Source organism: Rhinolophus ferrumequinum, chromosome 26, assembly GCF_004115265.2.
Source record: "Rhinolophus ferrumequinum isolate MPI-CBG mRhiFer1 chromosome 26, mRhiFer1_v1.p, whole genome shotgun sequence".
NCBI classification, from domain to species: Eukaryota; Metazoa; Chordata; class Mammalia; order Chiroptera; family Rhinolophidae; genus Rhinolophus; species Rhinolophus ferrumequinum.
The window spans coordinates 2,831,130-2,846,271 of NC_046309.1; the positions used below are offsets into that span (position 1 = coordinate 2,831,130).

A 15,142-nucleotide genomic window follows, 5' to 3' on the forward strand; every position below is an offset into this window, starting at 1 on the left:
AGGCAAGAGACCCACCTAAAACAAGGCCTCAGAGAGATCAGTCAGCGTTGTTTGGAAGGAGTGGAAGATGAGAAACAATCTGAAAGCCCATCATTAAGGAACTGATTAAATACATTATGTCATATCCATAAAATATCATACTTTGTAGCAATTAAAAAGGATGAGTCCCAGATGTGCTGATATGAAACAACCTCTGTGATAAACTGTTAAATGAAAAAAGATGCCTCATAACACATACATTCTTAAATATTCTTTTGTATTGACAATGTTTAACGAAAACTTTTTTTAAAAAGCTGGTGTATGGGGGGAAGAGAAATGGGGAGCTGTTCAGTAAAGTTTCGTTTGGCAAGATGGAGAAGTTCTAGGCATGTATCACACAACAAAGCAAATACAGTCAACATCACGGAATTAAACATGGCTAGGAAGCTCAGCTTCATGCTCTGTTTTTAATCACGATTTTTTTTTAATTCTTTTAAATTTAAAAAATCAGGTGTTCGACAGTATGTACATTTTATTACCAGTTGTATAAAACAAAACGTTTATGCGTGATGCATATGCCTGCACACAATTATTTCTGGAACGATGAGCAATGAGTTGCTTAAGAACTGGTAAAGGTGTTTCTTCTAGCAGAGGCCACAGGGGGCAGAACAGAGATGGGAGCGGGGCGTCCTTGTACCGGAAACTTTTGTGCACCTTCTTTCGGACTTCACTGCTGTGTGTGTGTATGATCTCGTCAAACACACACACACACATCTGGCTGTCAACTAGCTGGGTGGTTTAGTTTAGACTCTCGTGTAGCAACAGACACAAAGCTCAAACACAGTGCCCAGGTAAGTTTTAGTCACTGTAATTCGAATCGTTATATTCCAATGTATTCCCTGGATGAGGGAGAGAAAGCAGTCTTAAAACATGGAAGAGAAATAATGAGGTCCCACTCAAAAGCATATTGTAGACAGGGATCCAAAAGTCACTGAACGACTCCTCACTTATTTTAATGTGACCCCCTCCAGGGGTTCGCTAATACCTGTAAGGTGTTACACAGCATTCCCCTGGCCTGGTGGCTTCCCCATGGGGATGACACTCTCCACGTGGGTGGACTCCAGCCAGAGCTGTGAAAAGAGCTGAATTCTTTCTTGTGTTGCCCCTCTCTTCATGGCTGGCAGGCACTGCCAGTGACGGGCCCAGTACCAGTTCTCCCTCTTCCTCACTGACAGACCCTGATCAATCCCAGCAGGTGGCAACAGGCCCAGAGGAAAAGCATTTCTCAGAACTGCCTGTGGACAGGATGGCTAAGTGAGTAAGTTCTGGCCAGTAAGAAGCCAGAGCTGATGGATTCGGCTTCTGGGAAAGCTGCTTGCAGGGCTGAGGGTGGACTCACAGGGGAGCCTCCCTGGGGCCCCTAAGCCCGTCTCCTTTCCCGGAACACAAGAGATGCAGACTGGGGCTGCAGGAGCCAAGCTGTGATTGTAAGGTGCCCTTAGAACAGAAGTCACATGTTAAGGACACTAGAGCACAGAGGTCCCTATGACACCAGGGAGCTGCCACACCAGCACTGGCCTCCCCGCTACAAATTTATTTAAGAACAATAAGACCCCCTAACTGGTTTAAACTTCTGTTTTTTAATACTTCTATTACTTGGTACCAAACAATACACCATCGGTGAAGGATTTACATTAAAATCTACATACTTCCATTTAAGGAACGTTTACAATGTAATTACGTTCTCCCAGTTCTTGACTCAAACTCAGCATTAAGGGCATATCGTCATGGGTTCTGAGAACCATACTCAAAAATCCATTTCTCCCTCAATCCTCCATTCTTTCTATGTTTACTATCAGTAATTGTTCCTTTAGGAGACCAATTTAAATAAAACTTTCCCAAACCATTGTTTATAACAAGTTCTGAATTGGCGGTATCGAGCTTTTCTTTTTTTTTAAATACGGAAGCATATGATTAAAACATCACATGAATGCAAGCTACATAAACATTTTTATTCATAACAATGGCAAAAATACCATCTGGTGTTGATTCAAAAATGAATAATTAATCACCACCATAAAAACCAACCCATATTTCTGGATAAAGAGTAAACTGAACACATGTACCTAATACTGCCCCACCACCATCCTTCTCTGTAATTACAGTAAAGAAACCTTTTTTAAAAAATATAAATCCTCAAGGACGGGAGACCAGGGGAGGAGATGACAGTACCCTGGAAGCGGAAAGCACACTACCTGAGCAAACCCAAGGCGGTCAGCCCCCACGCCGCCTGGTGGCTGCCATGCTGGACAGCGCAGGTGTCCATCATTCTCAAGAACCAGGAAGGCAACTATCCAAGTACGTCAGGACACGCTGCATGCGGAGGTTCATTTCATGCGTCAATGTGACCACAGAACTGCTCCAACACGTCTCCTAGATGAGTCTGGGAGGGTGTTTCTGGACAGATTAGCATTCGTAGACTGAATAAGGGGTGGTGCCCTCGCCAGTCCGGGGGGGCATCATCCAATCCACCGAGGACCCGTGAAGCAGGAGTCTGAAGGGAGGCTGACTGACCCCCATCCCCGCCCAAGCTCTCCTGCTCTCAGACGTCAGAGCTCCTGGTTCCTGGGTATTCTTGAGCGGCACGTGCAGCTTGCTCCCGTGCTTGATTTATATTCAGAAAGTTTGCAGATCTCTTCTGAAGCTGTGACTCGATTTCCAGTCAAGAGCACTGCAGGTCTCTGAAAGACACGGTTCTGTTGTGACCTCTGGGCAGCTCAGGACTGGATTAGAGTGTGGCCCCCATGTGCCACCTGCTCAATCCACATGACCAATACGAGTTGAGGCTCTGAAACTTCTTGAGAACTATGAGCCGTGAGAAGCTTGTTTGCGCCCTGTATGTTCAGATGTCTGCTCACAGCGGTCACAGAGAACAGCTGTATAGCGACCGAGGGACAATAATTTAGAACTCTGAGACTCTTTTACACCAGGAAGCGCTTATCGGCTGCAGCAGTTCAGTAAATGTCTTCAATGACCTTCCACGGCTTGGCCATCAATCGCCATGCCTGCTTTCCTCCCCTTGAACCAATCCACTAACTGATGAATAAGGGCATAAACTTGAAAGAAAGTTACCATTCTCATCACTTCCACAATCACATCACGCAATGAACTGACTTGCAGAATTCTAAGCACAATACACATAAAACAATATTTAATTTAATAAACTCGATTATTTTTGAACATTCATCGCAGGTACTCATTTTTGGCAAATGGCCTCTAGCTTTTCCATATTCACACCAAATACTTCCATTTCCTTCTTGGCAAGTGGTTTTATCTTACTAGCCTATATATGCCAGCTAAGTCAGAAAACATTTCCTTTCAGAAAAACCTCCTGTGGACTGGGTCCCGGTGGTGTGCACCTGCCCCACAGGCCTAGCTCTGATGTCTTCCAGCGCAGCAGAAGGGAGAAACCCTGGCAGGGTACACTGAGGAAGACACAAAGATGGCACCTGCTCCTGAAGTCCTGTCCTACCGGTAGTTATGGGATGCGCTAGAGAAGGAAAATGCCAAATGTGATAGGTGAGAATCTGGGATTTGTTTTGGCTACAGTGACAAAGCCACTCAGACAGACACACTGTCCGTTTCCTGGCTCCCTTCATTGTGCAGTAAGCACTGTAGATGCACAAGAGAGAAAACACAGTGGGCCGCAGAACACAGCTCCCACGCCTGGCTCCTACTTGTGAGGGTACAGCCAGGACTTGCTTCAATGGATAGTAAATGCACACGTTCCACTAACTGTCATAGTGGCCTTGCAGTTACCAGATTTTCAGCCAGATAATTCCAAAGAACACCATATTCAACATTAGAAAGAATTATGTAATTGCATCTGGCTGGGACCATTTCACAATGTACTTGTATGGAAAAAATCCAAAGCTAAGTTTTGTAGGTTTTAATATTCAGCTTATGTTATATGCAATTGCTCTCTATAAAGCAAGTGTTTTGTCCATGTAACTAATTTTATCTTAAAAAGAACATTTCATGGCAGAAAACACATAATATTGAGGAGAACAATTAGAACAGATTTCATAACCAAGAGATAATTCTTCTGTATAATGTTTTGTTTGAATAAAGATTAAATACCATAATCAGGGCCCCTAACTCAGCTCAATTTTATCTTACAGTAAGATTTAAACCCTGGCAAAATAACATCTTGACTCAGTTTCCTCTGCTATAATAAGCAAAAATCACAGTGGTCCAGTTGCTTCCTGAAGTTATCGAAGTATTACACAGATGGTTTCCTACCCAAATCCATTCCTCCCTCCAATTTCCTCGCTGTGTTCGTTCAGGTACCTACCCTGCCTGCCTGGGCCAGGTGGTCAGAGATGGCCCCAGCCCCAGGGAGACAGTCTTGATTACTCTAACCGAATTCCATGTCCCTTACTACTGACCACGTGAGGCATGGATGACAGCACAAATCTGCTGGGAAGGTTTCTGGGAATCTTAAAAAAGTGCAAACATATGAGGTGACACAGAAGTGGGCAGCCATCCTGGGCCTGGGGGGAGCCGACACTGGACGCCAAGCTAGCGCACTGGCTGGGTCCCCGCTTCTGTGGCTGAGCCCCTGTAAGAACCACCCTGGAACTGCCGGACTCTGGCTCCCATTTAGTGAGAAAATGAGCCCCGTTTGGTTTCAGACATTCTTGTTGAGTCTCCTGTTATTTGCCCAAAAAGCATCCACGTCACACAAACAGCTTCAGCAGAAATGAAAAACTCCCCAGGGAAGAACATCTTGAGTTTAAAATCTAAGCAATTTGGAATTCACAGAGATGTACTCCTCTCGGCCCCAGTTACTCACCATTAAAAAATAATGGTCCTCAGGTTCGGCTCGAAGATACTTAAAAATCACCTGCTCCATGAACCTTTCCATGAGGTCCCAGTCTTCAATGATTCCATGTCTTATTGGCCACTAACATGAGAGACACCAAAATACGTCAGGCTTCCGTCCACACCAGCGACAGTAACCATTTACCAGCACTGGCCGGAGAGACCGAGTTAGAAAACAAAGGTCTCCATTGCATGAAGTGAATGTAGAGAAACAACAGGCACTTTAACAGAAGATTAAGTTGTATTATTGCTTATATTCTGCTCCACCCTTTCCTAAGTGCAAAGAATGTCTTAACAATGGAGTAACAGATGGGAAAACGCCGCCAGTCTACCATACCGCCCCCATCGGAGGCTTTTTCTTTTCTTAGAACAAGTGTCTACTTAAATAACTTCAGAGCTTTACTTTTAATTACTCAATCTGCGACTTTCCGTATCTGACAGGTTAATTAGCCAACCTGCCATGTCCCAGCGCGGCAGATCTGGCCCCGCATGGCACCCAGCATTCGGAGTCCATTCTGCATTCCAGGGTTTGTAAATCTGCTTGATTCTCCACAGCAAAAATACCATATTCAAAAACAACAACAAAACCTCTTTTCAAACCTAAGACTAAACACATCCCACAGCCCACGAGCACACCTCTCAGGTAACGGACCATCCTGCCTTATCCATGCCTCCGCCCCCTGGACGGGGCTCACCTTTGTGGCGTACGTGGGTTTATCAATGGCTTCATCCCCTATGAAAAAGTCCAGGTCGTCCACGCCCCGCAGCACTCTTCTTTGGGCTTGGTCGACCACCTTTGCTGACTCTCTGATGGCAATACCTTTAAAAAAAAAAGAACAGCACAAAGATTTCCATCACCACCCACATTTATCTGAATGATGAGATATAATATGATCCCTATGTACATACAAGTAAATTGTCAACACTAGGGTGTTATCTGGTGTCGAGGGGATTCACAGAAAAGACACTATCAATGAGCCAACAGACAGCAGGACTATTACGTCCCATGACTATTTTCAGTAAGGCACAACAATGTCGGCTGTCTGCTTTTAATGCTGACAGAAGCTACATTACTTAATTTCTTGGTTTCATCTGAAACAAAAAGATTCCATAAGATGGTACGTGAAATGCTCTTGGAGAACATATCGATAGGTTCCAAATTTTAAAATACAAGACAGAGGGAGACAAAATTAAAAATACAGAAGCGAATTAACTGGAAAAATAATGCCTATCCGCTCTTAAACCGCTCAATTTAATAAAACTGTGCATCAGATAAATTAAAAATATATTTTTAGTCCTGTTACAGAAAAAAAATAAAAATAAAAAATAAGTTCCCATTAAAAAGAAAAACTAGGAGGTTGCTGGTTAGTATCTGTTGCAAAAAGTACAGTAATCAAACAACTGTGTTATGTAAAAACATTAGTTTTATGGTATATTATTTTCTTAACAATTTAGCCTTGATATTTGGGGATATACTTAGGAGTAAATAATTATATAAAACCTCACTCCAGAATTTACCATTTAATGAAATGTGGAAAGCTCTGTAAAGATGTGATTTTCCATTTAAATTTCTGACCCCTGGTAGTCTGAGCTCCCATAAACCCATCTTCATCACCTTTACTCCAAAACAAATTAGTAAACATATACAAGTATTTTTAAAAGTAGATTATCCAAAATATATGGTGATGGAAGAAGAACTGACTCCAGGTGGTGAACACACAATGGGATTTATAGATGATGTAATACAGAATTGTACACCTGAAATCTATGTAATTTTACTAACAATTGTAACCCCAATAAATTAAAATAATTTTTAAAAAAGTAGATTATCTGAAATCCCCAATTTATTACAAATGAAGAATAGCAATAAAGCTATAAGAGTGACCTTCAATTCTTTTTCTCAGAAAGGTATCTTGAAGTAACAGGAAGAAGTGAAAAGAAAAAGATGCAGGACAGAACTGACTTTGCCCATCTCCTTTTCTCACTCCAATGCAAGTTACAAAAGCTGGCACAAATCTAAAGGACAGAATTTCTGCAGGGCTGAAGAAGCAGGGACGACGTGAAACGCTGGGGACTGAGCCGAGAGAGTGGGGCCAGGAGAGTCTGGTGGGCCATACTTACTAGGCAATCTGTAGAAATAAATGAAACTCATCTCTAAAAACTGACCACGCCATTCCGTGGCACGCTGACACCACCACACAGAATCATTTGGCTCCCAAGTGAGGCATTTCAAAGGACCCCTGGAAAGATGGCTTGCAGCAGACCTCAAAAGTCCTTATACCGTGTGCCAGGACAAGTGACACATTCTATCCTCTGGGCAAGATCAAACTTAATTATGCATGAATTTAGAATTAAACTGCCAAGTCAATATAAAAGATTGCAAAGAGACAAAGGCAAAAAGATTCTGCAACTCATGACATCATTCAAGTTTACCAAGAATTGGAAGGCAAGAATTTTCACCCAAAGAAAAATCACCACCTTAAAGAAAAAATGCTGAACTTAGTGAGAACAAAACTACCACACTCAAAAATTTAAATGACAACAAAGTAAGTCTAATCCCTCCTAAAAAAGCAGATCAAAGTTCTCAGACCCCAAATCATAGCAGAACTATGTTTAGAGGCTCTTGGAAATGACAATAACAAAATTAATGAAATACACTTCTTTTAACTATTATACAGGAAGCAACTGAATCCATGAAAAAGAATAAAGGTACATACAGCTTATATTCAAATCTTTTGTTTATACCTATGAAAAGTAGATGTGGCCCCAAGAGCCCTCACAAACGTAACAGAGAAATGTGCCTGAGAGAGCAGCTGTCAAGGAACACCTATGATTATTCATAGATTATACGACTCCTCACAGAATAAAGATCTATGGCCCCCAGCAGCCATCTCCAACACACCACAGCATACAACAGAGCCCTGATTCAGGTGTAGACAGAGAAGACGAGAAATGTACGAAGGAAACAAAGACGGAAAGGACAATAACTATAACAGATAACAGAATGGACGTTTAAACATGGCAACTGCTGAAATGTATGTGGCATCTCCATGCAATGGAATATTATAAAGCCATGAAAAAGAATGAAGCCCTCTTCATGTATTGATCAAGAAGGATCATTAAGACACGGTGTTTAAGAAAAAAGGCAAAACCCTGTACATCTGCTGTATCTGTAGAGTATCTCTGGAAGGATGGAAAGAAACCAGAAACAGTAGTTGCCATCTAGAAGGAGAAACACTTTGGCAGTTTCTTAAAAATACTAAACATAAACCTGACGTGCAACCCAGCAACTGCACTACACAGTATTTACCCAGAGACATGAAAACTCATGTCCACACAAACAGCTCTTCCCAAGTGTTCACAGCAGCTTTATTTGTAACAGCTGAAAGCTGGAAATAACCAAGATGCCCAGCAGTAGATGAACGTTTAAACAAACTACGGTACATCCATGTTGGAATATTATTCAGCAAGAACAAGGAGCAGTGTATTGGTACAGGCAACGACTTGCCAAGTGAAAAAGCCAATCTCAAAAGGGCATGTACTGTGTGATTCTGCTTATATAACATCATCAAAATAACAAAATTATGGAGATGGAAACAGATTAGTGATTGCCAAAGGTTAGGAATAGTGGAAGGGAGAGGAGTAAGTATAAGTATAAAGAAATAGCTCGGGAGAGATTTTTATGGTGATGAAATAATTCTGTATCTTGAGTGCAGAGGTGGTTAAAGGAATCCACACATGGGATAAAATGAAACAGAACTGCTCCCCCGCATACACACTTACCCATGTCAGTTTCCTAGTTTTCACATTGTACAACATAATTATATAAGATGTAACAACTTCCTGTGAATCTGTAATTATTTCAAAATAAAATATTTTTAACACAAAATGTAGTTTGCAAATGATTTAAACAAATTAAAAAAAATGAAACACTTCAGTTAGCTGTAATGATTAATCAAAACTAACAAGATTAGACTTTACATAAAGAACAACGTAACTGTTCTTCAGATTAAAAACAAATGTTTAGGTTGGAATGTGCATAGCCAAAAGAGACAGGCTGTTTTCCAAATGCCAGAAAGTCATCTGAGGGTAAATCTAAGGAAAATTATCAGGGAGATTATCTCTAAGGAAGAGTGTATCTAAAGATTTAGATACAAATTCTGTATCTTAAGAACACTTGCTATAGCAGTTAACAGAGGATATTAATTTTTAAAATAAGAATATCCAGTGTGTTTCCCAAAAGAATGTCATATATTTTACTAAACCTTCAAGGAATAAGTAATTCCTAACATGTAAATTGAAAATAGAAAAAGAAAGCTAACAAACTCATTTTATAAAGCCAGTATAATTTTGATATACAAACCAGACAAAAATAGTGTAAGAAAGGAAAATTATAGACCAATCTCACTTTTGAACATTGATGCAAAAAATAAATATTTACAAATAAATACCAAAACTCCCAAATAAATATTTGCAAATACAGTTCAGCATGTATTTCTTGGTATTTCATCACCAAGAAGGGTTTGTCTCAAGAATGAAACAAATGACTTTAACATTTGAACATGTTAATGGGATTTAGGATATTAGGGGTTTAAATATTCAAAACCATATGATCATCTCAAAAGATACACAAAAAGTCTTAATTGTCATCATCCATTCATGATTTAATAATAATTTTTAAAAAACCAAAACCCTCTGAATAGAAGGGTACTGTACTAAACTGCAAAGGCATTTCCACAAAATTCTACAGTAATAACTAATGAAACACTAACCCATTCTTTAAAATCAGAAAGACAAAAGCACCTGCTATTTCCAATTCTAGTCACTGTGGCAGAAGTTTTAGCCAATGCAACAAGACCAAGACAAAAATATAGATGAACTATTGGGATTGGAAGAGACAAAATAACTATTATTTGCAGTTAATCCAACATCTGCATAGAAAACTAAAAGAATCTGCAGACTATTAGAACAAATCAGACAGGTCAGCAAGGTTGCTGGATTCAAAAACAACTTTAAAAACTCAGCAGCATTCCTCCTATGTGCTGGCATTAGCTAATTAGAAAATTCAATTCTAAAAAAATTCACAACAGCAACAAAAACATAAAGGTACCTAAGAATAAATCTAGCGAAAGGTTGCCTGAGCTTTTTGCAGTTTCACAAACATTACCGGAAGACACAAGAGACATGAATGAACAGTACAACATATACCATATTCATGAATGGGAAATTCGATTCATAAAGAGGTCAAACTTGCCCCAAATAATCTACCAATGTAATGTGTCTATAATCAAAACCCCACTATAATTTTTCACAGACTTTAAACCGACTCCAAAACTTACAGTAAAGAGTAGGGCCTAAGGATAGCTAAGGCTATTCTGAGAAAGAAAAAGGAGGAACCAGACCTACCAGATATCAAGACACGTGCTAAAGCAACAGCGCAGATTTGGGACAGAGCTAAGCAAACGCGTGGCTGAAACCAGAGTCTCGCAGGCACGTGTGGGATGGCAATGTGATGAAGACACAATCCGTATCAGGATACGCGCCTCCATAAGAACTGCTGGGACAGTGGCCTTCTATTTGGAAGACAAACAAAATGAATTCTCTCACACCACGTTAAAAAATAAAGTTTCTGTAGAAGAAAGTATAGAAAGTCTTATGACTGAAGTACAAATGCATGTGTTAAAACAGAAACAATTTATAAAAGAAGACTGAAAACCTTGACTATGTCAAAAATTTCTAACTTCTAAACAAAAAGAAATTATTTGAAAAAGATGTCATGGAATACAAGAAACATGCAATAAATTAGTATTCGGAGTGCACAAAGGGTTCCTATAAGTCCATTTATAAAGGATAAAAATGCAATAGAAAAAGAGGCAAAGACATGAACAGGTGATGAAAGGTACTGAACCTTACTAGGAATCAAAAAAGTGAGACTTCATTTTACAGTCATTAGACTGGCAAAAATTTTCAGTCTCACAGTACCGACTGTTGTCAAGGACGTTTCTGCAAAAGCAGAAACACTCGTCCACTGCTGATGGGAGTTCAGATCAGAACAAGCCTCAGAAGAGTAACGGGGTAACACCTGACACACTGAAGAGTGGCACCCCTGAATGACCAAACAGTCCTGTGTCCCTCTATTTTCTGTTGGGAAACTAGCACGTGTGGATAAGGAGATAGTTACTGCACCAGTTTGTATAACACAGAAAAGTGGAAAATGCCCAAATGAAAGAAAAAATTGCTATGGAAGCACCTGTTGGAATGCTGGCCTAGACGTGTGTACATCAACACTGGTGTCTTAAAACCGAATAGTGAGGGTTTATTCAGAAGAACAATGCAGAGAGTTACTCACAGTACGACACCATTTCGGCAATGTTTAAACCACAGAACACTGCTACATATGTGACAAAAAGAATGCTACATATGTGTCCTGCTATCTGTAAGGAAAGGACCAAACATGGATGGACTGGATGCAGAAAATACCCACCAGAGGGGAGGACCGCGAAGAGAAAGGAGGGCCGGTACCCCGCCGCCGTGTGTACCCAGGTGTTTCCAAGATAAAGTCATGTTAACATTTGCTCATCTGGGTGGTGAGGATATGGGTCTTTGTTATAATATCTTTTGCTTTGCTTTCTTTTCTTTTTTCTTTTTCGCCAAAATAAAGGTTTTAAAGGCCTCTACTAAATTTTTCAAAAAAGCAAAACCGTCTCGGGCTCAGCCCCTGTCCCCAGTCCAGAGCTTTCCCCAGAGCACCAAGCCGTTTACCCAGTTGCCCACTGGACCTTTACACGTGAACTCTTCACACCCTGGTACCTAAAATGGACTTTCTTTCTCCCACCCCTCCTGGGCCCTCCCATATCCTCTTTCTATGGATGCAATCACCACACACACTCCTCTGTCTGAAACTTTTCAGTGATTCCAAATATTCTCTGACAGCTTAAAGGAAAAGGAGAAAAACGTAGGGAAACCTTTCCTTCAAACAATCAAGCAATTTTTGTAGAGGCTGGAACTCAGACACAAGCAGAGCTGCCATGCAGCAGGACAGGCTGGGTGCCTCTCCAGTCGGGGCCAGGTCTCCGCGGGAGCCTCAGAAACAACTGGAAAATTCCCGGTAGCAAAGCGAAGCTCAAGTTCCTTAAGAGGGCGATTCCAAGACCTCCTCCGCGTTCCCACGTTCGCAGGCGCTGGGCTCGGCTCCGCTAGGAGCGGATGGGAGTGCGGCCACCCCTCCCTCACGCACACGCGTGGACCTCGCCTCTGTGCCCTCCAGCTTCAGAGGCAGCATTCCAGCACCTACCACGCAGCCACACACATCCACAGAAGCCCCCTTTTCTCTCTGGATCCCACTTCAGCACACACGGCTTGAACTTCGCCACTGCTCCCAACACTAACACAGCAGTGGGCCAAATGCCCAAGTAACCAAGTCCCTGTAGGGGTCCCAACACCCGACTCCTGCGCAAACGTCTAACCTGCCTCCTGCGGCTGCTCTTTCGCAACAAATTCAGCAACAATGTAACTCTTCTTTTACTCCCACATCTCTGACATTTTTATTATCTTTCTAGCTTCTGCCACTGCAAAGGTTCTGACAGCACCCATCTGAGAGCTGCCATGCCTTTTGACAGCAAATGAAATCCTGCTAATAACTGACTTCAATTCCCCCTCTCTATTAATGGTGACAGGTTAAATGGCTCAGACAACTAAATGCTGCTGACAGATTTAAATGCCAAAGCATCAAAGCACGAGGTGCAAGACCAGCCTCTTAGAGTTGTTGCACTTGACAAGGTTAGAATTTAATCTGCTTTGAAAAGTCAGGAAGTTCCTTTTACCAATTTGGCATAGAATGATCAAGTTCCGGGGCATTCACAATAATAAAATTCACAAAAGTCTAATGTATCCTACAAAATGCCAACGGCTATGGACTGAACTGTGTCCCCTCAAAACGTATGCGCAGAAGCCCTGAGCACCCGGTGAGTGCACTGGAGAGGCGGCCTCTGACTGAGGCCAAGGGCCTGGGCCTTCACACCCAGGACTGGTGTCCTCATAAGAGGGAGTGACCCCGGGGACCCCTCTCTCTCGGCCACACGAGGACACAGTGAGAAGCCACCATCCGCAGGCCAAGGAGAGGCCTCACCAGAAACCAATGCTGATGGCACCTTGACCTTGGACTTGGAGCTTCCCTTCTGTGAAAAATAAATTTCATTCAGACATGCAGTCTGTGCTATTTTGTTACGGCAGCCCCAGCAAACTAATACACCCAATTCTGAACAAAAACTGACGACACAGCAGACCAATCGTGCCTATTGTCAAGGACACCCCGTCATGGCATGGAAGTATTCAGACCTAGAAAATCAAAATCATTATCAGTTACCCAGCAAACAGGAACTGGGACGAGCTGACAGACGTGCTCGAGGGATCTGGAGTACATTTTCCAGTGATGGGAATCCCATGTCCACTCAAATGTCTTTCGTCTTCCCTTGAATAAACACTGACCAAGCGCCTTCCCTCCAGCTCTGGTGTCCCCCCAAGCCATGCATGTCCCCTAATGGTCACGAGAGCCTGGGCATTACCATGTTGCTGGCCCCACAGCAGCTTACAATGTCTAAGATCACAAATCTTACCAGAGCTACATGCAGGAGGCAGAGTCTCACTTCCCTCTTGATTGCTATACCTACTCTTTGGTCAACTGTCTCCAAATTACAACCCAGAATTTAAATAGTTTCAGAGAAGAATTCTACCCTTTACACAACTGATCTGACCCTTGAGACTCCCGTGGGAAAATGTGAGGACATGTCTTCTTTTCAGTTTATCATTCTCTACTGACTAAAATTTAAACAAAAACAGAACATTTCCTAACACAGTAAAACAGGCCTCTCATTTCAAAAAACAAAAACAAAAAAGTCTTTCAATAGAGTGAACAGTGAGTACAATGGCTATTCAGCCCACAGAGATGCTAAGCTGATAAACCTGTACTTACTTAAAAAGTACAAATTAACCTTCAAGAACCAGATGTACTTCTTCCAAACAGCTCCGACATCTGATTGATGAAAGGCCCTACTCGTCACCCTCACAGAAAGTCCAATGACAATGACAAAGGGCTGTGACAGAAGAGACCAGGAAGGACGAAAAGCCTGAGGGGTGTTTAGGTCACAGCACAGCCAACAACAACATTCAGGAACTAAGTGTGGAAATAAACAACCCTCCCCAGGAACCAGAACAATCTCCAAAGTGAAGATGGCACGTAAATTAGTACACCTTGGGAAACAGAATTACAGTGCTTAGAACAATGCTGAGAAACACAAGCCTTTATAACCCGTGGGCGGAGCTTTACTTACATGACGGAATAATGAACTGGGGCTCAGTGTTGCCTGCGTAGCCCAGCTTGCTGTACCTAAAAGCACAAAGTCATCGACACATGTTTAGAGAATAATACTCTCCCCTACATCCCACTATGTCTCTTATTATAAGCTCTCCAAGTCCTCAAATAGCAAGTCTCAAAATATTCTCTTGAAATTAAAAAAAAAAAAAAAATTGTGATGCCAGAGAATCAAACACTAATTTCGGATAAGCAAGCAGTTACAAAAACGTAAAATATTATGCTTGTTTCTATTGGAAAAATTCTTGCACACATCTATGAACATACAAATTACACTTGTGTATCCCTAATAACTTTAAAAAGGATTTTACATGCTTAATCTTTACAAAAACCCTGTGAAGAAAGTAAATATTATCCCGATTTTGCAAATGAGAAAACTGAAACACTGAGCAAATTAGGCTGCCCAAAGCCCAACAGCTAGTGAGCAGAAAAAAGACCCAAAGCAAAATATGCAGGTGCTACTTCCCGAACTGGCTTTCAAGGAAGGGTACATCCTTCCCAACTTGGTGAACTTTTGGGGGGGTTAGAAAATGATTACATAATTTTCTTAAAATGTCATGGCATATGTCTAGAAACAGCTAGTACCACCTCCTGAGAATATCTGACAGAAGCATCTCTTTATCGTCTTATTTCAGGATGAGCCCATTTTCTGTCAAGATACTCTCTGATAGATTCCAAAAGTCTTAACTGAAATGAATGCCAAAATGCTACTATCTGTTCCAAAATCATTTGCTAATCTCCTAAATTTAAAAAAGGAGGCGGGGGGAGGGTACACCACTCGGAACCATCTGCTGGAAATAAAAAGTTGAGAAGACTCATCAGCTCTTCCCTTCTGATTCGGCCTGCTGTAATGAAGAGGAAAGTCTGGACAACGAGCATCATTCTGCGTGATGCTTGTAATGAATAAAA

The 15,142-nt window shown here is 41.6% G+C and overlaps 1 protein-coding gene across 3 annotated transcripts in view; it reads right to left on the reverse strand.

The window, feature by feature from the left end:
• The window catches only part of ACTR3B (actin related protein 3B), a 48,207-nt gene that overhangs the window by 20,098 nt on the left and 12,967 nt on the right, over positions 1 to 15,142 (reverse strand). Inside the window, exons 2-4 of one of the 3 annotated variants that reach the window (XM_033098939.1) lie at positions 14,193 to 14,248; positions 5,559 to 5,683; positions 4,835 to 4,945 (exon numbers count right to left, since the gene is read on the reverse strand). In XM_033098939.1, the coding sequence (XP_032954830.1) occupies positions 4,835 to 4,945; positions 5,559 to 5,683; positions 14,193 to 14,248 (292 nt within the window). Of the gene's footprint in view, positions 1 to 2,234; positions 2,572 to 4,834; positions 4,946 to 5,558; positions 5,684 to 14,192; positions 14,249 to 15,142 lie in introns of those variants that run through there. The other 2 variants (XM_033098941.1, XM_033098942.1) reach the window with 2 other exon arrangements.